Below are 27,283 nucleotides of genomic sequence, written 5' to 3' on the forward strand. Positions count from 1 at the left end.
CCCTAACATCATTTCCACAATTGCTAGTCGGAATAAAAACAATGCAAAAAGTCAAGGGCACAAATGTTAAAATAATGTTTCATTAATTTTTTCAACAACCTTTTTCTCTGTCTGTTCTCATACCATCCACCTACACAGCTGCACACTACTCTCACACAATGTCTCTTGAATGTTTCACAGGCAGAAAGCTCTACTCTGAGTGAAGCCATCTGTGTGCAGGTTTTATAGAGAGAGAGAGTTAGAACTCGTGTGGAATGTACAGGAGTGTGACCATTCTTACAGTGTGATGAGAAAATAGGTTCATTGTCCTACGTCTATTTGTCTATTAGGTCGTCTATTTTTGGCTGGGTTAATTCTCTACACGGCGAGCAGGTGTGCTAATTTCCTCTCTCTCTTGCTCTCTCTCGTCCTGTTAATTGAGTAAGAGGATTCAAGTGGCTGCTGCAGCCTTATATTAGTGCAACCACCAATGCAGACTTTACAGTGACTTTATAAACAGCTTGACACACACATACACACACACAAATGTCAATCTTGGCTATTGTTGCTGTCTATCCAGGCTCCTATCCTTACTGCCTGTTCAACAATTATTATTATTTTTTGCTTTTGTAACAGCTTCTGTATACTTGTACCTGTCAATTGGAAAAGTGACCTTCCACCTGTATATACACAATGGTTTACTGATAATACTTATTTTCATGAAGCTGTATATGAGACGAAAAGGCTCCAACTCTGAATTTGAATGCATCTAGCAACCTTCACCCTCCACTTTCTCCCTGCTTGCCCACAATGACTTGGATGAAAAAGCTATTCTTTTTCACTTTTCCACAAGCAACATTAGTCTTTCTTTCTTTGGGGTTTTTCTACCCACTGTTTTGTTTATTTGTAGAAAAGCAATTGCAAAATCTCAACAAATAGATGAAATGGGTCCCAAGTTCATCCCTACAACAATAGAGCAAGGGGAAACCACAATACACAATATGACTGAAGGAAACACTATCAACTTCCAAAAAACTGGACAAACATTATTGCCAACAATTCCCCTTAGCAATCCTGCACATACACTGTGGTAACTGAAAGGGATTCTTGTGCAAACTTCCAATTCTTAAAGTCTTCAAATGTCAGGCCTGAACTCAAATAAAGTTGATACAGCTTCACTACGCAAATAAAATAAGTTTATCATACCCAGAATGCCTGTGAAACACTGCAGATGAAAACATGCATCCATACAATCTGGTTGATTTGATCAGAACCATCATCATTATCCTTGATCAGACACAAACACACTGTTCAAACACAGCATCTTAATGAGAATAATGACTGAAACACCCTTCACGTGCCAAATCACTCGAGACATAGTTGAAATTATTCCCTGTGTGGAGCCTTCTTACCTTTGTGACAGTCATGCAGGATCAGTGGTTGAGGAGCAGGCCAGTCTCCCCTTCAAGCAGAGAGCAATGCCGCAGGAGTGATGAGGAGGAAAGAGGAGGGCAGCTTTGCTGAATATGCAGACACACTCAGAGAGAGAGACAGAGAGAGAGAGACGGAGGGAGAGAGGGGAGGAGTGAATAGACAGGTTAGTGTGTCTGGTTCACTAAGTACCCACAGAATGAAAGCTGCTGCTGCTGCAGTGAAGTAATGGCTGGCAGTCGGTTACTACAAGAGGAAAAGGCTCCGTGCTAGGATACACAACCCCTCCCTCCTCCCTCAAGAGCTGCACGCACACACACACACACACACACACACATACACAGATGATGCACACAAGGTCTGGTTGTCCTACTCTTCTCACAATATGATTAGTGATAGATGAATACAGGATTACAGCTCATTGATGAGCAGGCAGGGCTGCAGGAGGAGGCTAGAGCAGTGCACCTTGGGACAGTATAGAGTAGAGGACTGCAGAACCAAAGGCTGTGTCGCAGTCTGCTACTCAGATAGGGAGCTTACACGTCACCCAGTGTGTGTGTGTGTTTGCATGTGTGTGTGAGAGAGTGAGCATTTGAGTCATTGGCATTGAATTAAATATAAACTATAAAGACATTTATAGAGATATAACGTCAATTGTGTAATCTTCTTGTCAAATTCTGTTGTTTAAATCAATCATATCCAATACAATTTTACATATATGATGGGGTTTGTTGGAGTGGAATACAATTACTTGCAGTGGATGAGTTGTGTGGTGTAATGTTGCACACTCACCTTATTGTGATACATTTTAAATGTCATTTAACTGATTTCAGCCCTAAACCTTAGTGCTCAAAGCCATCAACGGTGGGGTATCTTCATTTTAGAGTATAGTTCTGTTTTTATTTCCTTGCAAGAACACTTGTACAGTACACAGTAGTAACACAGAGTCTCCCACCCACATTGTCGGCATGCTGTTTGAGTCGAGCCAAGATTCCAACTCTGTTACCATGGCTTATCTTCCCAAAGCCAAGTGAGAGACTTCTCTAGTGGCAGAAACCCACAATACTGACGTTGTTTCTTGTGTCATCTGTGTGTGTGTGTGTGTGTGTGCTGTAACTGTTGCATAGTATCTTCACTGGTCACTTGGTTTTTCAGTCTGTCTTCGTTGTCTGGGACCTTAATCTCAGCATTTCCTGCCTAAAACAATACTATTTCCTCTGTTTGTGCACATATTATTGGTGGAATAAGATTGTCTTCTGAAATAAAGAGTGTCACTTATGTAGTTTAAAGGTAGAACCTTTATTTATCTGTAGTATTAGTCGTGTCTTATTGCTAAAATATATTGTATCATTATAGGTTTATCTTTATTGTAATGATGTATTATAAGGATGTGCTAAATTAAAGCTTAGAGTTGCAATTGTTCATTTCCATGAACAATTTCAATGTTTTTCCATTTCAACCCATTTGAATGAAGTGAACATTACATTTGTAACTTGCACAAATATCTTGTTTTGTATCAATAAATGACTTAATTGCAGCAAATATGAACTTTGATGTCCTTTTTAACCGCTCAACCTCTGACAGCTTTGTAGCTGAGGGAGTCCACTATATTCAGTGGTATGCTGCCCTCTTGTGATAATATATTGCACATAACATAACATAACCTAGTTTTCAAGTGTATACTGTGTGTATGAGATATTTTGTAAGGTGGTGAGCTGGTATCATATTGTCTATGCATGCTTACCCTTAAATACAATTTGTACAGATATTACAAATTGTGATTTCTGTATTTGAGAGACCAATATTTCAAATATTTTAGACAGCTATCCTTGATCTGTTAAAAACAATATTGCTATTACTTCCTACTAGTTGGATCTTCACTGCTTGTCTCTCTATGACTCTTTTACCCTATTTCCTGTCTCCACTTCACTGTCTTTATCCAATTAAATTAATAATTATTTTAAAGAGACTGCAAAATTGGTTAGAGATTAAATTGCAGTATCTTGACATAATCAGTAAAAAAGATAATAATGGAATGGAGATGGACTCGAATAGACCAATTCTTTTAAGAACATGGATGGTTTGGCTGAGCATTTCGGGTAAACGTGAAGAAATTTCAAAGAACAAAACTAAACAATGAATGGATGAATGGAGAGCAAATGTCAAAGGGTGATGGCATTTCATAATCCTAGTGCACAGGTCAGAGAAACATGTCCCATAACTTTGAGAAAACCCCCAGAAATCATACATCAAAAGTTTGTCCAGGAATCATGACAGAGGTCTTTTGCAACGGCCTTTAATGGCATTTGCAAATACATGTCAAATGAAGGCAGCATGGCAGCCAAGAGCTTTAAGGCAATTGTCATGGTAAGCAAGAGAAGGCTGAGGTCATTTCCAGGATTCAGATGAACGGATAGGGCAAGATGGAGGAAGACGATCCACTGTGAAGATGACGATGAGTGCAAAAGTAAATCAGTGTGTAAGAGTGCTGGAATGTCTTGCATTGAAGCGGCAAAGAACAAACTGGCAGTGCCTGTCAAGCAGGAGTCTTTATTATACTGGCTTGATTGGAGATGCAGAGCAGCTGAGTGAACCAGGTGAGTGGAATCAACTAACGAGGTGGGTGTGGCTGACAGGCTGGGTGAGGTAGAGGCCGGGACAAGTACTGAGTGAAAAGGTCTGCAGTGAGGATGAATGAAGAGTGAAGTGGCTGTATCGGGTGAGTATGATGCAAAGTATGACATAATGTGAGCACTTTTATCGGGACGTGAAGATTTTTATCAAGTGAATCGCTTTGCAACGTGCAACTCAGCATTTTGTATATGGTGCATGGTTTTAACTGGTTTCATTTAATTGGATGCAGCAACCACTGCAGACGCGGGAACAGCAGGGGGTAGCCAGTCATGGTGGACACTGGCGGAGGACGGCAGATCGAGGGAGTGAGAGGACCCTCCTGAGACTGATACGCCTTAACAGATAAGTTAAAGGGACGTTAGAAATCCAGCCGCGATATAGCCCTGTGCGTGTGTGAGAGGTTGCTGAGGGCTGTTTCTCTGTTTGCAGCAGTGGTGTCAAACATACAGGCCTGGCCCACCAGAGGGTCCAATCAGGCCTGCAGGATGAATTTGTTAGAATGTCATATTATGAATACCATGCTAGAAAAAACGGCATAGACTAACATGGAAACAGCTGTTTTTTCCAGCTGGGTAGAATCTAATCAAAATGTGAAATACTATATTTTTCAGTTCCAGATACGTGTGACTAAATGTTGATCCACTGTGATCTGTAAGTTGCAATCCCGAAGTAAGCGAACATACTCGAGTTATATTACATTACATGTCATTTAGCAGACGCTTTTATCCAAAGCGACTTACAATATCTAATAATATATAATTACCATTTGGGAGGCAGGACAGCAAACAGTCGCGAGTTACTATGTTTACATTATGTAAACATAGTAACCCGAACTCACGACTGCATGTAAATTACATGCAAAGGAAGTATTCAGGTAACTCTAGCCTGTGATTCATGTAAATAGCTTATCACTGTATCACTGTGCAGCTGTTTACTCTCTTTTCCTCATAGCTCCGAACAACTATCGTCATGTTTTATCTTTAATCGATTACTTGTTTGTTCGTTTTTTTGTTTCTTTTGAATTATAAACAACTTTTCAGCTGCAGATCAAAGCCTGTAGGATCACATTAAGGCTTCATTACGCCACATAACTTGTAGAAAGGCCTTCATGACATACTGAAGTTTAGTTTCCATTCATCATCATTGAAAATTACTTGTTTTGTTTTCTGATTTTTGTATAAAACTCTAAATGTTTTTTTTTTTTTTATCATCAGCCGCCACCAGTTCTCACAGTTCTCTCTCCTTCTTTGTCTGAGATCATCTTCTAATAATTTCAGGTCAGCTATATCTGGTATAATGCTGTTAAAACAGTTTGAAGTTCTTCAGTTCACCACAAAGTTATCCACCCAACTACTGTACTTTCTTGTCTCAGTGTCTTTATCACAGTTTGAAGTTCTTTATTCTCATCATCATCGTCATCTGATTTTCATTCAACCCTTTTGGATTCTTCCTCTCTCAAAGCTTCTCTCATCTCCTTAATCCCCTCCCCCAGTCGGTGTTTCTTCCCTGACATCATCATCCTGGGTTAATGTAGATCAAAAGCCAAGATCAAAGGACAGTGATGTCAGTTGAGAAAATCACAAATGCAAGACAGCCTTACCATATGGTGGCTGCAGTGGTACAGTGGCTTTAAAAAAGAAAAAGGATAGAGCACATCTACGGACATCATAATGTCTAAGGATCCTAAAGACTTAAGCCTCCTTACATTCCGCATGTACACCTATAAGGACTTGCTTGATTTTTATGAAGCAAATTATAAAAAAAGCAGAGCAAAAGATGACAAAGGTCAAGTTGTAAAGCCTCAACAACTCCCTCACAACTATACTTATCGAGAATTGCTTGATTTTTATTTAACCTATTATTTGCTAAAAGATTCCAATGGCCTGACAATAGAGTCTCTTGAGGAAAAGATTGAGGCTCTGAGGAGAGAGGTTGCAGAAGGCAAGGCGAGGGAAGATGATCTGAAAGAGAGACTCATTAAAAGCGGAAAAGAGAATCAACAACTTAACCTGGACAAAGCCAACTTACAGGATTCACTCAATGACAGCCACAAAAACACTCAACAACTTTCCCATGGCAAAGCTAATGTACAGAGTAGCCTTAATCTTTTGAAAGCAATGTATGACGACACCCTTAGAGAGCGCCATCAACTTGCAGAAGACAAGGCTAACTTAGAGGATGCCCTTGATAATAGTTGTAAAGAGAGTCAACAACTTGCTCAGGAAAAGGCAAGCTTACTGGATAACTATAAAACTTGCCTTATAGAGAATAAACAACTTAATGAGGAGAAAGCTTATGTACTGACTAACCTTAATCAAGAATTGGAAAGACACAAAGAAGAGTTAGCGGAGACTCATGAGCAGTATAGAACTGCACATTCTGAAAATAAAAGACTGACAGAGGTCCTGCAAACGACTGAACTGCAAAAGAAGAGCCAGCGTTTAGAGGATGACATCAGACAGCAAGAGGGCAGGCTGAAAGAAACTCTGGTCAAGCTAAACATGCAAAAGTTCAAAGCTGACAATGTAACGGAGAGGCTTGGATTTATATCCAGTAAATTGAATGTTAGTGAGCAAGAGCTTGAAAAGCAGAAGTTTGAAGTCAGAAAACTGACATCACATATTAGGCATATCAACTCCGATCTAGAGAAATGCATGCTTGTTATTGATAAGCCCATGAAATTAAGGGCCAAAATATTGGACATGAAAGCAAGCTACCCAGAGAGTTATCAGAGAGTGCAGCTGGATGATCAGACAAAGGAAGCATATCTGGCTGAGATTTGCAAACTCCAACAAAAGCTTGAATGTTCTGAAAGGATACAACAGCATACCACCAGAGAGAAGGAACGTTTGCAGAGGAAGGTGCATATATTACTAAAGAGGAGTTCCAATAGCATGGAAACTACAGAGCAGAATGATTTGGCATCTGAATACGATGATACAATCATGTCGTCTGTGCAAACTAGTATGGATGACACTTTATCATCAGAACACATGCCTCCTGATGATGATGATGATGATGATGATGACGATGACCCTGCACTACAAGAAAGGCCTTCTGTGCTCATTGGACCAATGGATAAATATGTGAAAAGAGTTTAAAACTGCAATGAAAATATAAACATCATGCTTTTTAAATGTAGTCCCCCACCATGTATTGGTCCACCATGGAAGCCATTGTGAGATACATTGTGGTACAAGAGGTCCGACACAGGAGCCGACAGTGTTATGACACAAAACAGGGTCCGGTCAAACCTGGTTGGTCACATGAGCGAGGGTGTCATGTTAAAGGACCTGAGACACCAAATGACCTCAGGCACGTCATTGCTGAAGTGTCCAAGCTAGGGGTTGCCGCTCTCGAGACAAGACACAAGATTGGGCTCACGAAATCGAGAACAGATATTAACAATATTTTTGAGAGCATTCCAATGACAAAATATCTCTTAAAAAGCAGTCTTCATTTCATTCAAAAACAGAATAAAGTGCCCATGAGTAAGACATGAAGAATATCGAAGCACTGTAAATGTTTTTTGCTTTTTCTGAGGCTAGCTATGCAGTAAAATTAACATTACATCAAGGAGCGATACTTTTGAATGGACATTCCTGCACTGGATCAGACCCCATAGTGACTGAGAAAATATAATAGGAAAACAACTATGTTACCACCACCCTACCACCCTACTTGTAACAACACTGCTGCCAAGTAGTCCATACACGGTTACCGAGGTGAGTACCACTCCTTGACATATTGTTAATGTTACTGCATAGACGTCTTGAGGTTTTTTTTTAATCTTCTTCTACTGCACTTGCGTCTGTGTAGAGATTTAGTGCCACATGCTATCATATTGTTCTTGGTGCAGCTGCTCGCCAGCCAACAATCCCCCAGAAACCTGGAACTATTGTATAAAAAAACATCTAAACAACTAACAAAAAACGAATTGCTGACTTCCTTTGTGGCTTTTGTATTTGTGTTGTGAGTGTTGCATTTCTATTGTGGCTTTTGCATTCATGTCTGGGCCACCATAAGTCATCATGGAGTGTTCCTTATAGTATTAACTGTTGAGCCAAATATGGCGATCAATGTTGTGTTCTTAATAAAGTGATCTTTGTCAATGTAATGTTTCTGGTAGAGTGGTCACTGTATATATGTATATATGTATATATGTATGTGTATATATATATATATATATATATACATATATGTATGTATATATATATGTGTATATATATACACTATAAATCAGTTTATAAATAAATATCAATCAAATAACAGCAATAATTAAATGTTACTTGCTGGAAAATTAAACAAAATGACAAAGTAAACAAATTATGGTTGATTGTCCGTGAAGATAATTATCTTTTGTTCAGATAATTCACCAATTTTTCAAATTGAATTCATTATGCTGGTTATATATAACATCAAACAACCATGTGTCAAATAATAAATCAATAAATCCCATAAATTCAGTAATCTTAGCCATTGACAGATCGGTTTGTCCAAGTCGTTTCTGCCTTAAGTATTGATGGCGAATGTCAACACGCTACCCAATAAGTGCGAGGAGCTGGAGGAACCAGTGACTCTACAGGAGTGTAGTCTCATGTGCTTCATGGAGATGTGGACACCTGTGCTTCACGGGGCCATTATTGATTACATTCGACCACGAGCAGGAGCTGCAGTAGCATGTGTAACAGGTAGAGTATCTGCTGCGTTTTTAGGTTGTACCACTGCAGCCACCGTAGCTCTCTCTCTCTCTCTCTCTCTCTCTCTCAAGATAGCTTCCCAGTGATATCATGTTTTCATGAGTCAGAGATGCATGAAGAAAGATTTGCCACTGCTGCTTTGCCTGTTATGAATTTAGTTTAACCATAGCTTTGCCTTCTTTGCATTGGTTTCTTTTTCTTTTCTTTATTTAATTTCTGTCATTTGGCATGGCCTTTGTTTGAAGGATTCTGAATTAGTGTCCAAACCTTTTGGCCCTCTTCACTGTGGCACCAAGGCTTATGTCGGTCTGAAGCCCCCCTAAAATATTCTTAAGCCCCCCTAAATAATTTGGAGTTTTGTTTTTTTTTTACAAAAAAGTGCAGACAAATTCTATATGAAATGGCCATAAACTGAGTTTAAATAAATAATGATATAACCTGTCATTATTCACTTAAATATGATCATAAATCTGTCGGTTTCTCTTCACTTCATAATGTAAGGCAGAGAGCCCCATTAGTGCGTCGTTATCCAATCCATTCCACTTGTTCATATAGAGAACGCCCACATCACTGAAAATCCAGTCCACGTTTTCCCTGCGATCTTGCTCGCACTCCTGCAGCCAATGTGCACCTTGAAGCACACAGAGCGAATTCAGTAGCATTAACAGGATAATGTGAAGGAAGAATGGATATCAGAAAGTTTTTCAAGAAAGTAAGTATTCATCACTGCTGGTAGTAACAGTTAGTTAGCTCCAGCTCCCAGCTAACAAGCAGAAAGTCCCATGTAATTAATTAACCAAGTGCTCCCTGTTTAAAATATAAAAACCTAGCTTGCACACTATAGACAATCTCTGCACACGTCTTACCTTTGTTGTTTTTTGCGGTCAAAAGTTACATTCCAGCTCTAAAAAACACTGCTACTTAGCTAGCTTAGCTTAAAAACACTGCTACTTAGCTAGCCTAGCTTGGCTAAGCTAGTTAGCCTGACTGTAGATATATAATGGCTAGATGTCTCGTCCGCGCCAACGCAGTCGAATGTCCGCACAGGGCGGCCATCTTGCCACAGACACTCAACATGTTGTAGTGGTACATGGATTTTTTTAAATAACCATAACTTGATCAATTTTCTACCGATTTTCAAACGGTTTGGTTTGTTATAAACGTCAGAGATGTGGCTATTATGACACTACATATTTATGGATAATTATAACCACGGGTTTCAAATAACATTAAACAGAACAGAAAGGTGCAATGAATACATACACACACAAGGTATTTATGCTACTAAAACTCGGGATACAGAATGGCATGAGATATATGTATACTTTTATAATAGGAATATTACTGATATAATCCAATAATTTGAATTATTACAGTTTAGTTTAAACAAGTAATAATTATTAAATACATTATTTTATTATATTAGTAATATTCCCAGTAAAGGATTTCACAGGATTACATTACATGTCACTAGCAGGATAGTGTCATTTGTGATGCAGACAGTCTTGGAATTTTATGGAACTCAATATGGATATGAAATATGAAACATTTCAGTCAAGGAGCACCATATAAGACTTATTTAACTTGAGCTTTCATTGAGGAGAGAAATGATTAGAAAGTGGATAAAGAAACAGAGGCTGGATGTTCACCCAGATATGTTGTCTGTGCACAATCTCCTTGTTTCCCGCTCTGTTTGCTTAAATCAGCCAGTTTATCCCCCAAGAGATAAACAAACATGCAACAAAATCATTTGTTGTATGACTTGTAATATTAAGAGTGTTAACCACCGCTCCCCCCTTATTCCCGCTCCCCTCCAGAGTAATAGTGACATGGCTGTTTATGGGGCAGGACACTGGACCTGAATTAGGGATGAGAATGATAAGGCATTTTGAGAGTCGATTGTTAACTGAACAATTAAAAAAATATATGTAATAATAATAATAAAAAAAATTTTCTGTTTATTTTGAACTGAAATCACGTCTCTGCTATTATTACAAATAATTTGTTTAAAGGAGCTCCTCAATCAGAGAATGCTGGTGTTCAGGGAGGGAGACGAGGAGAAGCTGAGGTGTGTCCACCATGATCTGAAGAGAAGACGGAAGCAGGCAAAGGGGACTATAAAAGGAAAGTGGAAAGTAAGTTCCTCCTCTCAGACAATGTATCTTGCATTTCTTTTTAAGACTGTGCTGACTCTCTGTTAGCAATGGCACCCATCTGTGCTCTTCTTCTTGATGTTTTACAACTGCTGGCATGTGTCATGCTGCATTACAATATTTTCTTTGCCTCTTCTTTTGTTCCTCACAATTTGTACACATGATCAGCAATGAGTTTTATACTGAATAATGGGGGAACAAATGTTTGTTTTATTCCAAGGTTTTTATTGTTCCAAAGTATTGTACACACACATGCTTACACGCACGCACACACACACAGTAGGGCCTGAAAGGGCATCAAGTCCTGCAGAGGAAATAGACAAAGGGCCATTGCTTTTTGAACTTGCAATCATTAAAAATAGATAGCCCTCTTCATTTATGTTTTTTAAATTCATGTGAGGTAGAGTAATATAATGTTCAAGAAGATCTAAATCCTAGCTAGGAAATATAAGTACATTTTATTCCTGCTATGAAAAACTGACACAATAATCATATCACTATAATATTATAAACTTCCCCTTGACTTACAGTGGCAATTTTTTGGCTGCTTCTACTCCATGACACCTGCAATGCTGAGGTAAACTTCAGTGACGGGCAGTGAGTTTGTCTGGTCAGCATGTGGACCACCGGTCTGCTGAATGAACTGCTGCAAGTTACACTGTCTCAGCTCCTTATTCAGCTCCTCAATCAGCTCCCATCTGTCCTAGAAGATGCAAAATGTTCCAAAACACACAAGAGTTTATATCTTAAGTGGAAAAGTTCAGGTTTGTGTGGTGGCAAATAAAGCTTGATAAATCACAGACAGTTGTCTTTTAGATATTTGATGAGTGTGTGTAAAACTCAAACATGGGCCAAACAAGTTCTTAGTCTGACTGACCCCAAAAAAGGGTAAAATAAGAATTTAATTTAATACAGCATGTGTTGGAGAGTTGCTGGAAATATTCATTGACTGCAGGAATGTAGCTAGCTTGGGTGTATAGGAGGCGCTACAGATAGAGTACATTTCCAGTTATTAATTAAGCTTGTAATTTCTATCAACTTATTCTGGCCATCAACTTCTGTTCTTTGTTTTGCAAGATCAGATCAGCACATGGAAACGCATTGTTCCCTCTAAACAATACCACTGACAAGACAGTTTTCTGTTAGTCAGGACCAAAGGTGTGTGATTGTCAAACTTCAACACAAAGCTACCTGCACCCTTTCTTCACCTCCAAAAGGTGATTCCACTAATCATTGCACTTCTGCTGAAATGAAATAACTGCACTGAGATGCTGTTGTTAAAAATCTATTGTGCCCAAGCCATAAAGTAGAATAAAAGATGAGTTGTACCTGTAACATTCGCTCAGTAGCCCGTAGCTCCTCCTGTGTCCCTGACAAAGCTACATTCAGTTCTTCTCCCTGCTGCAGTCGGTTGTGGAGCTCCTGCCTCAGTGGTAGCATGGTCTCCTTCTGCTGCCAAGGTGCAGCCTGTGAACTTTGTCTGTGGGTGGTGAGTTGTATGTTGTGTTCTAGATGTGCAGAACTGATTTGGATCTCCTTCATCCGATAACTGTGTTCTTCCAGTAATGACTGTAGTTGGCGTAGATGTATGTGCATATCTGTTGGTAGCAGTGTAAACATTGTCTTGTTTCAGTAATGTCACAAAATAAAGACACTCACCAAATGTCAGACTGATTTGAACACGCACCTTGTTCTCTGTCCATCTCTATCTGTAAATCTCCTTCCCAGTGTGTGCTGTGAATCAGCTCTGCCTCGTTCCTCCTTAGCTGCTGCTGCAGTTCCTCCAATTCTTCTGCAATTGCCACAGACAGAATTTGAACTGTAGCAGATGACTTCTTTTGCTCCCACAGCCATGTCTCCCTTTCTAGAGCTTGGACCTGACTCTCCAGGTCTTGTAGTTGCCTCTGTTTCTGAAGAATCTGCTTTAACACCTCATCTTTGGAGGGGTTTGGAGATGAGGTTCTGTTTGGTTTCGTCCTCTTGGAAAGTGATGATGGACCCAGATTAAAAGTGACAGCCTTGTTCGGCTCCTTGTGTTTGATAGGCTCTGGTTCAAATGGCCTGGGGAGGAAAAATCTCTCTCTGGTTGGCATCTCTTGACCATCACTTAGACTGGGACCAGTCCTGTGGAGAATGAACTGGGCCTCAGTAGCCAGCTGTCCCAGCTTAGCCAAATGCTGCAGAGGACAGTCATTGGCAACTAACTGTCTCTCATTCCCTCGTAACTTTAAGAAAAGGATGTAACGACCCGTCTGACCTGTAAAAGATAAATAAATACACAGATTTACTGTGTGTCCAGTAGAGCTGAAACAATTAATCGATGAATCGATTATTAATCGATTACTAAATTAATCGACAACTATTTTTATAATCAAATAATCGGTTTGAAGCTTTTTTCATGATTAAAACAAGATTTCTGATTGTTTAAGCTTCTTAAATATGAATATTTTCTTCATTCATCATGTCCAGGTTTGATGAACACCGTTCAACATTTTTTAAGGTTTTCTGATATTCTGAACACCAAACGATTAATCCATTAATCGAGAAAATAATCGACAGATTAATCGATTATGAAAATAGTTGCAGCTCTAGTGTCCAGTGCTCTTCTAAAGGTTTGTGCCATAAACTGTGGGAGCTAAATAAGTCAAAAGCAAAAGATTTTCAAGAGGAAAAACATTCCGTAATTCAAAATCTTTACTTTTGACAGTGTTCATCATTGTATGCAAGTGAGAGCGCGTTGATCGAAAAGTAACAAACTTACCAATTGCTTGTGCGAGAGCTATCACGACATCCTGACAGGAAGTGTGCAGTGATAAGCCGCAAACCACTCTGACCACACCCTCCACCCACACCTTAAGCTCCATAGTCTTTGTCAGCAGCAGCAGGTTCCACCACCAACCTTCAAGGAGACAGATGTGCACATTAGTCATCACTTGACCATAGCCATGGTCAGCATTTAAACAAATTGTCCACAAATTCAAGTAAAAACAAGGAAATGATCAACAACAGAATTGGATTATATAATAATAGATCGTATATAATATAGATCGTATATAATATACGGGGGGTGGAGTGGCTCAGTGGTTAAGACCAGTACCCTATGTGCGAAAAACATGATGGTCGCAATGGTCGCAAGTTCGATTCCACCCCTCGCTGACTACTCAATTCCATTGTAAGTCGCTTTGGATAAAAGCGTCTGCTAAATGACATGTAATGTAATGTAATGTAATGTAATACTTTACATAGTCATAGTTCAGTCAAGTTTCAATTTGTCTTTAGTGCATCATCAGCAACACTTAAACTAATGTGTTTCATCAGCCTTTGAATCAATTATTGACACTTCAGTTTGAAAATTCATGTTTATAATGTTCTTAGTGGTAATTTCAGTAGTTAATATAATAGTTGTTTAGAATAGATTTTGTTTACATTAGTCATGTTTTTGATGATATTGCTTTTCTTAAAATGTTTAGGTTTTTATTAGTTTATGTCTATTGTAATGTCTGGGTTAGATACACTGTGGGCACTAGTGGACACACACAAGTACAAAGGCAGGAAGATGAGGAAACTTGTGTGCACCTGGGTGGCGAAGATACGTTTGTTTGTTTGTTTTTTAACAGAGCAGAAGAGATTTGTTTGGATGGTTAACTGGACTAAATAGACCATCAAAACCTCAATAACCCAGCATGGACGCTACCTGCCCAGGATGCAAGTAGTTGTTTGATTTAGTTAGTTTTAGATTCATTTTGAACATGTATTTTTTGTTCAGAAACTGCCACTACAAATGTTATTGCAAAAGGGAAACATTATTTAAAAATATGTAATTGTTTTGACAAAGATGTGGCCTGTGCATTTGTCAACATTGCTATTGTGTTTATGTCAGCCATGTTACTGCATTGATGAGCAGTCATCATTACCCTCCCACATGTGATTGTCCCATCAAAACATGATTTTGATTAATACAAGCAGGCCATAGAATGTTGTCTCTAACATATCAGATCATATACTGATACTGGATGAAGCCAGATCATTCTATACTCTTAGTTAATAAAATTAACAATTTCAGCTCAAGGTCATAACAAATTTAGTACATCTTTACTTGTACTGTAGGTCTTTTAAAGCTAATTTTCTGTATGAACGTTAGGGCAACAATGGGAGTAACCATGCATTTTCTGTGTACCTTCTTTGATGGCTACATTTTGTGAATGGTCCTCTGCTTCTACTGTTGTTCAGCTGTCGGGGTTTTTGTGGTGAGGACTTTGTGCACACCTGCTGCAGGATCAGGAGAATAACAAAAAAAAGGATGGAAAGAAAAATCATCCAATAATTCTAAGAAATTCTGCATGTTTTCATATATGGAATTGATCACTGAAGACAAAAAAGGCTTGTTTTATTGATATGCATTTTCCCTATTTTCTCTTGTGGAGCAGTTATGTTAAAATAAAATTTGAACTTAATGTTAATGGTAAAACTCACAAAACATTTAAACTTACTGGATATAAAAAGGCTCTAGATAGAACAAAATAGTGTAAGAAATCATTCTTTCATATAAATAAATATCGAGACAGATGGTTGCAAACAGTGTTGCAAACAGATAAAAAAAAGTAAAAGTATTTCATGTGATTAACAGTAGCCTGTTGTGAAAGCACCTAACACTTTCAGCAAACACCTTTACTTTCACTGTTGTTCCCTCTTCCCTCTTTGAGTTTCGCTCAACCAAACTAATCATTAACTTCAGGAAGTTCACAAGTTGAAATTTGAAAGAAGTCAACTGAAATTGTACATTTCTAACCAAGCATTAACTAAACTGATCATCTAAGACACTGATTTTGTTTACATGTTGAGCCATTTAAATCCAGCTTACTATAGTCTCACTAAAGGGAAAATGTTGGTGTAAACTAAAGGAAACACAAAATGCAAATCCATCTACACAGCATGATCACCTTCAGTTGAATTAAGTGATACTATAAATCATAATCAGCAATAATAGGAATATTACAATCTTACTCATGATCAGAATATAGCATCCAATTTTAGTTTTCACACCAGAAGAAGTGGAAAGAAGTCAGTCAAAATAACATCAATAGCAGTATGTAAGTTGAACTTTGAAAGAGCTGTTGCTAAGATTACTAGCGATTATTGTAGAGGTGTAGGTTTAGTGTTGTGCAATAAAGATAATAATTACAGTGCACACATGGTCATAGAATTATTCCATTACAGTGGTAAGTGACCTCTGGGGTGATAAGTAACAAAACCACGGTTTGTAACCTGGTTAAACTTGACCAGACAGATGAACCCTCGGTCATTTCACACAACTGAAACTGATGCTTGAAGTGTGTGACATTTTTTGTCCTGTGTTTGCAAGACACACACACAGATTTTCAGCAGGAATGTGGCAGAACATGCCGACATTCCTGCAGGACTCAGACTACACCCACCCACACACCTCACCACCCATACCACCGCTCTCTGTTTACTATCACCACTGTTTAAAACCACATTCAGAAATGAATCAGTAAAAACTGAATATCCTCAAAAGCTTGGATTTGTTGTTTTAGCTATGCTACACTGACCATACAGTATAATTATTTTAATTCTCTATGAGAGACATGTACGCAAATTTGAAAAAAACACAGTTTTCTGAAAGAAAACAGCTTCTACAGGTTTAAGTGTGAAGTTTTTACTGTGACCTACCATTACATTTAACACCCATACTTGAAAGTTCATAAACTCAGAATTAACATGATATCGGTTCTTTACAGGCTCGCAAGTTCCTCACCTAATTCAAGTGTTGAAAACATGTTCTTACATCCATATGACATGACAAATTAAATTAAGACAAATGAATGTATTGTCAACTGTTAAGTTCCTTAGAAGCCTTTTTCCCTATAAAAGAACAACCTGTTTTTGTTAGCAAGGAATTTGAACACACTCACCTGTTAACTTAAACTCCTTTCAGACTCATTGATCATCTTTTTCTGGGTGGCTGTGACCAAAACACCAAAACAGATACATTTCAAATGGGGAGGAGGAGGAGGAGGTGGAGGAGGTGGAGGTGGAGGAGGAGGAGGAGGAGGAGGAGGAGTGAAACTGTGGAATGCAGCTCTTCTGGATGTGCAGCATGGTAAGTGATACTGCTCTGAATGTTGTGTGAGGTAATTAGGTGTGTCTAAGTCATTAGTTTTTTGGTTTTGTTCTTGGTTTTTTGTTCTTTGTTCGGACAGAACAAAACGATGAGTCAGCTCAGGTCTAAAGTCATTAATAGAGTCACATAAACCACATATGTGAGGGTACTCAGAGAACACACATTTGCCCATACCAACACCTGACTTTCACATAATTATTCTACCAGCAGAGAATTGCATATATTTATTGTTTGAAGTAAAAAAAATTATATATTGTAGAAGGGGAGAGAGAGGGAGAGAGAGAGAGAGAGAGAACCTGTGACTCCTGCAGGGGACTGTAGCCTCACTGAAGCTCCTGCTCTGCACTTAAAGGCGACATAGACCGAAAGCTCCAATTGACCCTGCGTTTGTGTGTGCGTCATTACCTTGTTTATGAAACCCTAAAGTTTCACAACAAACAGTTCAGCCACTGCTGAGATGATAGGGTTTTATTGTATTCCTTGGCTCTGCGAAGCGGATCGGCACTTCCGTATGTTGATGTTGTCATTAGTATACCTCACTACCGTAGCACCTCCTGGTGTGGGCACTAGTCCTGGCACATCCGGTTACGTACATTCAACCGCAGAAGAAGAACTACTCTTGTTGTAGCTGCTGAGATGCAGAGCGTCCACCGTGCCAGAGGGGGAGCTGTGTATCTGAGAGCTGGCCTATCTATTATGTCACTTCCAGGTACCTGGCCAATCACAGGACAGTGGGAAAGCTCTTTTGGGGGTGTGATTTTGGTCTGAAACAGCACGGCTGACGAGAGCGTCAGTGAGGAGATATTTCGATCGGCTCGTTTGCAGCGACAAGGAGGATTTTAACCATGAAAACAAGTTAATATATGTAAGTAGACCTCCATAACTAACATATATGTGCGATACGAGCATTCGATGTCACCTTTAGTAATGATTCCTTTCTGATCAAAACAGCAGCAACAAACTGATAAAGACAACAACCCTTCAAAATCGAAAAAACATATTTCCACTTTTATTGATCAGTCTCCAAAAAGGTTTTAACAAAAACAATAATTGAGCGCAATAGTCACAAAACAAGACAGCAAGAAATCATTAACTCAATAATTGTTGTCTTGTGCACCAGTTTGCATTCTGGTTTGATAACACATTATATTAAATACTTTAAGTTACAGGAATACAGGCTTTATAACAACCAAAAATAAGAGTATCTTATAACACTAGTCATTGAAAAAAACATAGGTCAAATTTACCTAAAGTGCATTATTTATTGTCAACTTTATAATGGTTACAAACCTGTCTGTATATATGAGGACACATTTTTCAACCCATTTTGTCACTTTCAATGTATTCTGGGTGGATTTTACTCTCTGTAGCTGTTTTAGTTCCTTTTTAACTAAGCTAAAAAGTAAATTACATAAACAACATTAACTTAAAAATAAAACAAACAAACTATCATTGTGTTGTAGCAAAAATGTTTCACATACAGATTAATAAAGGCATTTTGTTTTTCATCGCTGTGGATAATACTTCTATCTTTCAAAGACAAAGTTTCAGCTTTTGTTATTTTCCCATATTCTAGCCAAGTTGATCATTAGCATTTTGATTTATTGATCCACTTTTCTTTGTTCATTATTCTGTCAACTATTCTGGTGTGTTAGGTCCTTGTATTGTTTGAGTCTCCCCTTTGCATTTGTACACTGTTGGATGTTTTTGTTGATTTGTTTCTGGGTTTGTTGTTTACTTCATGTTGAAGGCGTCTTGTAAACCCTTGAGTGCTTGTTGCTTAGTGATTGTTCTCCAGGCCTCAGGAACATCCGCTGGTTCAGCTTTATATTCTTGAGCAAATCTCATATTGTATTGCACCAGGACATACTTCCAGTAGTCAGATGCCTCTATGGTGGGGTCTGGAGGGATGATCCAGTCTTGATAGTATTTTATGTAGTCCTTGTAAGGATGCCACTTATTTCCAGTTTTTGAATTTCTGAAATTCTTTTCACTGTACACATCAGTTGTACACAGTGCTGTGACCAGTTTTCTTGATTTGTGTCTGTGGAAGCTGCCAAGACCTTGAGGTCGATGTATGGCTGTGTGATGCTCTTTGTGTTCTGTACCTCCAGCTTCACATGGAGCAAAACAAAATGGACACTGCTTTCCACAACCAAACACCCGCTTGAAAAGCTCATCCTGTGGTTTGATTGGAAGCTGGTTCAGAGTCTCAGTGATGTTGTCAGAGTTTGAGATTTCCTCCTCAAGTTCATCTTTCAACTCATTGATTGAGGTCTTGAGGCAGTTGATAAACTGATGACATTTGCTTTGGATTTGAAACAAGGTGGTTTTCACAGACTCCTCTGAAATCGAAATATCTTTGATCAAAAATGTGCGCATGTTGCTGATGAGCTTGGTAATGTTTTCCTTGTCATCTGGCAGCAAAACATCACCCTGGTCTTTTGAGGCCCATTCTATTGAACGTGTGATTTTGTTAAGGATGATGTGTAGAATATTGTTCTTCAGTTTGCACAAAGTCTTGTCCTCTGCCATTTTTTCCTGGATGTGCTGAAATATCCAGTCTTTGACATACATTTCATACTGATCAATGTACTTGAGGAAGCTGTTAAAGTCGTCCTTTTGCAGCAGCTCTTTCTGAATGTTGTACTGGAAGAAAGAGCGAGAAGAGAACTTTGCTGAATGGGAACTTGTCAAAATTTCATCTACAATGTCTACGCCCAAAGATCTACCAATGTACTCTTTGACAGCAGGCTTGATACAAAACTGGACAAAGTCATTTGCTTTGCGTTGGCAGTGGTCTTTCTTTCTGTATAAGTCAAGAAAGTCGGATCGATACTGACTTTTGTACTTTTTAAGCTGAGAGTGAGGATTGTTTTCTGTCAAGAATTTTCTGTGCATTTTGAGAAATTCTCGTGAGGCAATGCCGCACATGTGGATTTTCAGGTCAATCTCGAACAGCGTATTTGTTTTGTTATGGTCGTCTTTTTCAAGAGCTTTGTCAATTGTTTCGAGAAGCTCCTTGGTGAAGGACTCTTGGTAATCGCCATTCGTCTTAACTTTATCAAGAACAAACTGTGTACAAGACTTAATGACACTGTTTGCAAAGATCTGCAAATCTTCAGTCCACAGATGTTGGACCTTCCCTAAAAAGGAGTCTACATGATCCCTTGTAGTCTTGAATGGACACCTCCCAAATTCGTTTAGGTCTCGAATGTTCTGCAATTCCTCATTGACGTTTCTATTTGAGAAACTTTTTCTTAACTGCTTCAGGACACATGCTGCAATATCTCGCTCTTTCACACCTCCCACATTTACAGTGGCTTCAGCCCACATTTTTTCAAACTCTTGTGTCAGCTCTTCATCAGTCAGAGTGGACTCATTACAGTCCCCCAGCAGCTTCATGACCCGTTTTTCAATCACATTTCTGTATTGTCTCTGAATATCCTGAGTCTGTTTCAAGGTGATTTTAAGTTCGAGGGCACAGTCCAGTTTAGCATAAACAGAATGTTTGATTTCATTTGCAAGGCTCCTGATGCTGGTGGAAAACTCAGCTTTGTATTTCTCTATCAGATTTACTCGTTTGCCTCTCCTTTTGTAGTAGTCACAGAGTTTCTCCTTCATTATGGTTTCTTGATCCACTATTTTCTGAGTTGCCTCTAATTTCTTTTTCCCAACTAATCTGTTCCAAGTTTCTAACTCAGATTCATTGTCAGCATTTAGGATTTCTAACTCAGCTGCTGTTTGCCAGGTCAGAATCTCTTTTCTGAACTCCCATTCCCACTGATTGAACTCTTTCCACAAGCTGTCATAGGCATGAGCCACAAGTGTGTTCCTGAAGCTAAAGATGAAGTTCTCATATTTTACAGCTTTCCAGAGACTTGTCATCCATACTAGAAACTCTGGGATCTGTGACGGTTCATTGCTTCTTTCACTCATCATGGTTTGTAAAAGATTTTTCTTGAAATGTGCTACAGCCTCACTGTAACCTGTGTTTACTGGTGCCATTGGTGGGGTTCCATGCCAGAGTCCTGGGATGTTCCAGTTATTCTTTTCCATGTCATAGTCCAGCACATCAGTGAATTCTTTAATGGCTGGCTTCCTTTCCATCTCAGCTGCAATTTGAGTCATTTCATTGAGCTGATCCAAGAGATGTTTTCTTTCAGTCATGGTCTTGGTATGAGCTGAAACTGAAGAAACATTTTGGTGAACAAAATGACAAACTGGCTTTTTTCCAATCTCTTTCATTCTCAAGAAGGCATGCACGGCAATTTGCAAGACATCTTTCATTTCATTTGCATTTTCCATTGCAATGTTGATAATGGTGACATCACTCAAACCAATGACAAAGGTTGCCAGCTGGTTGTCATGCTCATAACTGTCCTCTAGTTGCGCCAAATCTGGAGCCTTAAGACCTTCTGTGTCAATGACGACAATGAAATCACAGTTTAACTCACTTTTCAAATCTTCCCCAACTTTGAGGAAGAGCATGAAAGCTCCTCTTGTGCATCTGCCACTGCTGACAGGAAACTGCACACCAAACATGGTGTTGAGGAGTGTGGACTTCCCACTACTCTGGACACCCAACACAGTCAATACCAACAGTCTGCTCTTCTGTCCCACCTTCTTGTGAAGCTCCATCAGCACATCTGTCACCCATCTCTCTGGAATGTTGGAAGCATCACCATCCAGGAGCTCTAAAGGATATCCATCCAGCAACATTTCAGCAGCCAAAGCAGGGAGGTGGGATATTTTATCAGCAGCTATTGGTGAGCTGATAGAATCAGTGGAGAACTCATAGATCAGTCCCATCTCTCTCATGTAATGCTCTATTCCTAAAGAGCTATCCACCAATGCTTGGTCTAACTCTGCTATGAGCTTCACATCTTTGTTCTTGCATTGCTCTTTGAATTTGTTGCGCAACTCGAACAATTTTGTTCTTGAGTGTGTATTAAACTTGAGTTTCATCCACTTGAGAAAAACATCCCTTTCTTCTTTGTCACTGGACGATAAGTACTGAATGAACCTTTTCATTCCTTTGTATACTTTACATTTTCTTTGATCTTTTCTGATTTGCTCTTTTTCTGCATGCAGTTGTAATTTATACTCTTCAAGGTTTGAATCACCAGGTTTCTTCAATCTGCACTCCTCTTTTTCTAACTGTGATAGTCTTTTCCAGTTCTCCCCTTGCAGTGGAAGTTGTTGTTTCTTGTAGTGTGGTATGCTTCGTACCCCAATGTCATCCATGATCTCCTCAGCTGCTTCCCTCTGTTTATCAGTTTTGCTTTCGTCCACAGACAAACCAAGTTCAATGGCTTCGTCAAACATGTTTACAATGTTTATTGTTGATTTTACATCTAACAGGGATGTCTTGATGGCTTCACAAAGCCTATTTGAGAACTCTGTAACATTTTGCCTTGAGTCTTTGATCTTCACTCTGTTGTTTGATAGATTTAATTCACCCACCAATGTCTTCACTGACATCATGTCCTGTCTTGCGTTCTCCCCATTACGATTAACAACTAAGAAGAGTTTGGATTTCACATCTTGAAGAGATGTCAGAATTCTGTGTTCTTCTTCATCAACTCTGTCCAGGAACACAAAGGTCGCAGTTGATACTTGGAAAAGAAAGTTGAATTGTGTGAGTGACTCACGAATGTCTCCTCTCAAATTTGCAAAGCCAATCGGCTCTGGAAATATGTCAAGGGTTTTTCCCCCCGAGGGTAAGTACCAGCAAACCTCAACCAATCCATTTGCAATTTGTCTTTTAACTGCCCCACCTTCCACATCTCTGTGTGTGAAGATACTACAACTTTGTTGTCCACTGCTGAGAAGATGATTCAAGAACTGTGACTTTGGTAAACTACAGTTCTTCAGTCTCACAAAGGAATAGAACGGTATATTTGCCTGAATAATGTTTTCCTCAACAAAACCTTTTGATTCAGACAAATCATGTGGACACCATTCTTTGACAATATCTCTTAAAGCCCAATGCATCAGGGCACACTGACTCTTATTGCCATGGGGCAACAGCAGTGGGAGCGAAAACTGGCACAGTGACATTTTTAGGGCCATTTCTTGCTGCAAGAGGCTGTCGGCACAAAGGAAGAGCGCTACGATAACATCAAGAGGGTTAACCTTACTGTCTGCAGAGTCCTCTGCTGTGTAAAGGTCGAGATCAGAGAGATCACTGTTTTCCTCATACCTGATTGATAATTGTGTGCAGCTCCTGCATTCAGCATTGATTTTGAACAGTTTTCGGAGGAAACACCATGGTATTTCCTCCAATGATAAAACAGCTTTTTCATCTATACTGTTTTTGTTGATCTCAAAGAGAGAATGAAGAGTGAGCTTGTTGGGATAATATTCACCCAGCCCAAGTTTGGTGAGGAAATATAGCAGGCCTGTGAAAGAGAACATTCATTTAAAATTCAGATCATACACCATTATTGTACATACTAAAAACTGTACACTAGAGCCATTGTTTTGATTTTGGAGCAATCCAGGCTGCTTATTTTTCCCTGATACCACTCTTTAGGCTAACTGGCCCTTGGTTATAGTTTCTGTTAGTCAATAGTAAGTTACAAGTCAAAAACTGCTGACAGATATATCAAACCTTCATGGTCACACAACTGAAACACCAAGAAACATGACATATGTACATGAAAGTCCATTGACATCATTCCCTAAACCCAATTTGCAATCAGTTGTTTTGAATATAAAAGCCTTTCCACAGCAGACAAGTTTTTTTAGGCAAATTATTCACTCTTTTGAGGTATTTTTTGAAAATGTTTCCAATCAACACAGCATTTACATCGGCTGCATAATTTCACTGTGCAAAATAACAACTGTTATTTTTTTGGATCGTGGTTGATTTACCTGACCTTCCTTTTCCCACAAATTCAAAGCTTACTAACTAATCTACTAACTAATTGTTGATGACATGCAGTCCAAACATTTTGCACAGTAGCAAATGGCTTGATTGTGTTTTTTTCCCAAACCCTGTTCTTTTTAATAAACAAGAAAAAAACGATACAACTATTGTGTAGATTGCAATGGAACTTCTTTGGGATGGTGTGTATAAATCAAGCTTCAAAATAGTTTTCATAGACGTTTGCTGAAAAGAGTATATGAGAGTTTACCTGCAAGCTCTTGATTCTCTCTGTTCATTGTAGACATGGTCCGACCTTTCCCTTCACTTCCTCTGTCCATCCAAACCTGGTTGACAAAGAATAATCTCTTAACAACTCATTGGTTCCACTTAACCAAATATATTGAATTTCACTGATTCAAATATTATCTAAAAGTGCATTTCAGAGTTATTTTTCTTGGCTACTAACCAGAAGATGAACTAATGATTGAGTTCTCTAAGATGTTTTTCATTGTCCATTTTGCAATTCTGATTCAGAATGTCTCGGGGTGAGCAATTTAAGATAAAGTTATAGCACAATCAGAATACTTGATTTATCCTTGGGAGGAGGGTGGATTAAAATAAAGTTGTATTAATATTTCAGAATAAATTGCAATAATACATTATAAAGACCCACGTGACTGATTTTCTGTCACTAATTTGCATGTAATATTATCAACAATATGATAATGAGGAGTGTCCCCAAGTCAAGGAGTTCAAGTACCTCTGTATCTTTGTGCTGTTCACAAGTGAGGGGAAAATGGAGAAGGAAAGTGTCGCAGACATTATTCTTGTTTGTTATGATAAAGAAAGAGCTCAGCTGGAAGGTGAAGCTCTCAATTTACTGTTTCCATCCCTCACCTTTGGTCACAATCTGTGAGTAATGACTGAAAGAACAAGATCATGTGGCTGAAATAAATTTCCTCAGTGTTAGAGATGACGAGCTTGGACGTCAAGAAGGAGCTCAAAGTAGATAATGAAGAACTGGAGATTTATTCAGAGACTCATTTTACTTTGAAAGAATTGGTCTACATGACTATACAGATCTTATATGTCTATTGATAATAAGATGTACTCTGTAATTTTGGGAAATAATTTTTTTTAAATATTTGGCATCCCTGCTTATAAATATTTAATTGTTTGCTGTCCATTTTGTTTTTGAACTAGATGATTTAAAAAGCTGTATTACATTTGTTTGTATGCACATACATTTTTAAAACATTTTATTGTACCTGAACACTTTTGTCCTTCTGTGTTCAGTGTGGACATGATCTGACTCCTCACTTCTCTCCTCTGCGCTTTAGAACCTAGTGGAAAAAGAGATTTCTTTGGTTTCACATAACCGATGTTTTCATAGAACCAAATGTGCTATTGGTGACATTCAAATCAGACCAAAATACAGCAAACAAACATAGATACAGTTACATGCAAACCCCCAAGTAAACAATCAGAGCCACAACATATTTCAATTAAAAGTTGATAGATTTTTTTTTTTTTAAATGTACATCATTCATCCATCAATATATGTTGTAATATTAATTAGCATTAGAATTAGATAAATATTAGAAAAGGGAGAAATAACTGGGGATGGGTAACCTTTGTGAATATAAATTGTACATTTCTGAAATGCACGGCACTAAAATTGCAATACATGAACTTACCAGAAATGTCACAAACGGTGAACTTGCAGCTTCCAGAAACCTTCCACTTATGATGTTGTGAATCCAACTTGAGCAGGACATTCGTCTCATAACTGTAAACATAAACAAATAAGTAATACATTTTTTCACAGAACAACTGTTGTTTTCAATGCATTTTTGTTGACTAAACACAAAACGGCATCAGACCCTCAAAGCCGATCTGTTTTGATCCTAACCTGGACCTTTGCTTATTTTTATCTTCCTGGTGTTTTTGTCCTTGTTAGTTTTTTGTGGATTTCCTGTTTTATTTTGACACTTCCTGTTTAGATTCTCTCCTCTTGTCATGTCACTTCATCACTCCCTAAACTGCTTTAAACTTTTAGATTACCGGCCCTAGATTGTCTCTCGCTTCATAGTTCCCTTTGTTCTCTGTTAGATTGTCTGTTTTGTTGTTATGATTCCAGTTTGCTCCTTGTATCCTGTTCCCCCGTGGTATTGATCAAGACCCCTGTGCCCTTTGCTTTGCTTTGCTTTTGGCACTTTTCCACTACTCAGTTTACGCATGGCACGACTCTGCCCCTAACCTCTTTAACACCGAGTGTATTGCCAATGACACGTTTGCACAAGCACACTTTACATTACTGTAAAGGTTTGTGCTATTGGGAAAAATTCAATGGTTTTTGAAAGCTGAGAAGTTGCACGTGAAAGCCAATATTGTTGTTATTACAGTTATTTCACTCGCATTTTTGCATTTTATTGGTAATATTTTGTTGTTTATTGTTATTTTTTTACTGTTCAAAATTCAAATTTAACATGGAAAATCCATCTGTTGTTCATGTGCAACTGCAGTGTTTTTCTTCATTGTAAATTGTTTATACACTATTTTAACATGCAGTAAATTGTTTATACTGTAACTGTCTGGAAAAATTGTCAGAAATCACTTATTGGGGGGACATTTTTCTGGCAATTTTATGGTATAAAACAAGAAATTAGCCTGAAGTGCAAAATGTGTATAATACTGCTGAGGTTAGATGCAGTTAGTGTGAAAATCAAATACCCAAAAGACTAAAGACACATATGAACATAATATAAATAATAATTAATAATCTTCACTAGACATGTCACATGGAGTCTCAATCACTCAATTTGAGAAAAAACGTGATTAAAATAAAAAAAACCTTTAAACCCCTAGTTTGTTTCACTTAGATTAACCCACTCAACCCACTTAACTACATAACAAATGTTGTGTTTAACTTGCATAGCCATATGTCACACATTGTAATCAAAAACAAATTGAAAACATTTTATTCTGAATGAAAATACAACAAAACCAAAGTCTATCACTGAGTAGACACAGTACCTGTCGTTGTAAAGTTGACTAACTTTGGGCTAATTTGGGTTTCAGTATATTTCATTGACAATCTCGAGAATAAAAAGGCTTTGAGGCACAAAAGGAAGTAATAAAAAAAAGATGCAGTCGTGTAGCATCATGGATGACAATTGCTGTAAAATACCATCACTAATCAACAAAGACAAAGTATAAAGCACTAAATGCAACAGATAAGGATTCTATAAAACCTACCTGTTAACATGTCGGAGAGGAGACTCTGGCGCTGCTTGTGCTTGTGGCGCCTGTGGTATTTATAGTGCATTAACCTAAGGCATTTGCAGCACTGGAACAACAGGTTTGTGTC

General features: G+C 38.5%; 3 protein-coding genes across 6 annotated transcripts in view; all 3 read right to left on the reverse strand.

Moving 5' to 3' along the window:
* The window catches only part of LOC122772330 (coronin-2B), a 32,221-nt gene extending 29,284 nt beyond the window's left edge, over window positions 1-2,937 (reverse strand). The window contains exon 1 of the mRNA XM_044030289.1: window positions 1,392-2,937. Within this exon, the coding sequence (XP_043886224.1) occupies window positions 1,392-1,406 (15 nt within the window). The 5' untranslated portion in view covers window positions 1,407-2,937. The remainder of the gene's footprint in view (window positions 1-1,391) is intronic.
* A 7,864-nt stretch (window positions 2,938-10,801) lies between these two features.
* On the reverse strand, window positions 10,802-16,900 carry LOC122772331 (ras association domain-containing protein 7-like). 4 transcript variants are annotated; one of them, XM_044030296.1, is made up of 7 exons: window positions 16,831-16,900; window positions 15,075-15,166; window positions 13,659-13,796; window positions 12,585-13,154; window positions 12,227-12,495; window positions 11,426-11,600; window positions 10,802-10,859 (listed from the first exon to the last, which is right to left on the reverse strand). In XM_044030296.1, the coding sequence occupies exons 3-6, from the start codon at window positions 13,759-13,761 to the stop codon at window positions 11,448-11,450; spliced, it is 1,095 nt and encodes a 364-aa protein (XP_043886231.1). In that variant the 5' UTR covers window positions 13,762-13,796; window positions 15,075-15,166; window positions 16,831-16,900; the 3' UTR covers window positions 10,802-10,859; window positions 11,426-11,447. The 4 variants fall into 4 exon arrangements, with proteins under 4 accessions (XP_043886231.1, XP_043886230.1, XP_043886229.1 ...); XM_044030295.1 differs by lacking the exon at window positions 10,802-10,859 and adding an exon at window positions 11,102-11,201; XM_044030294.1 differs by lacking the exon at window positions 10,802-10,859 and having other exon boundaries at window positions 11,102-11,600; window positions 15,075-15,163.
* A 1,696-nt stretch (window positions 16,901-18,596) lies between these two features.
* Window positions 18,597-27,243, reverse strand: LOC122772044 (up-regulator of cell proliferation-like). Its single transcript, XM_044029680.1, has 5 exons — window positions 27,172-27,243; window positions 25,611-25,702; window positions 25,182-25,256; window positions 24,182-24,257; window positions 18,597-23,443 (listed from the first exon to the last, which is right to left on the reverse strand). The coding sequence occupies exons 4-5, from the start codon at window positions 24,249-24,251 to the stop codon at window positions 18,774-18,776; spliced, it is 4,740 nt and encodes a 1,579-aa protein (XP_043885615.1). The 5' UTR covers window positions 24,252-24,257; window positions 25,182-25,256; window positions 25,611-25,702; window positions 27,172-27,243; the 3' UTR covers window positions 18,597-18,773.
* Between the last annotated feature and the right edge of the window lie 40 nt (window positions 27,244-27,283).

The sequence above is a fragment of the Solea senegalensis genome, linkage group LG7 (assembly GCF_019176455.1).
Source record: "Solea senegalensis isolate Sse05_10M linkage group LG7, IFAPA_SoseM_1, whole genome shotgun sequence".
Taxonomy (NCBI): Eukaryota; Metazoa; Chordata; class Actinopteri; order Pleuronectiformes; family Soleidae; genus Solea; species Solea senegalensis.

What these genes read in the sequence shown, in the direction of transcription:
- LOC122772331 (XM_044030296.1), bottom strand. Translation starts at nt 13,761, where the DNA reads ATGGAGCTTAAGGTGTGGGTGGAGGGTGTGGTCAGAGTGGTTTGCGGC. An exon ending in AGAGATGGACAGAGAACAAG is followed by an intron (nt 12,496 to 12,584) that starts GTGCGTGTTCAA and finishes TGCTACCAACAG; the next exon opens with ATATGCACATACATCTACGC. An exon ending in CTACTGAGCGAATGTTACAG is followed by an intron (nt 11,601 to 12,226) that starts GTACAACTCATC and finishes TGCATCTTCTAG; the next exon opens with GACAGATGGGAGCTGATTGA.
- LOC122772044 (XM_044029680.1), bottom strand. Translation starts at nt 24,251, where the DNA reads ATGGACAGAGGAAGTGAAGGGAAAGGTCGGACCATGTCTACAATGAAC. An exon ending in AGAGAATCAAGAGCTTGCAG is followed by an intron (nt 23,444 to 24,181) that starts GTAAACTCTCAT and finishes TCTCTTTCACAG; the next exon opens with GCCTGCTATATTTCCTCACC.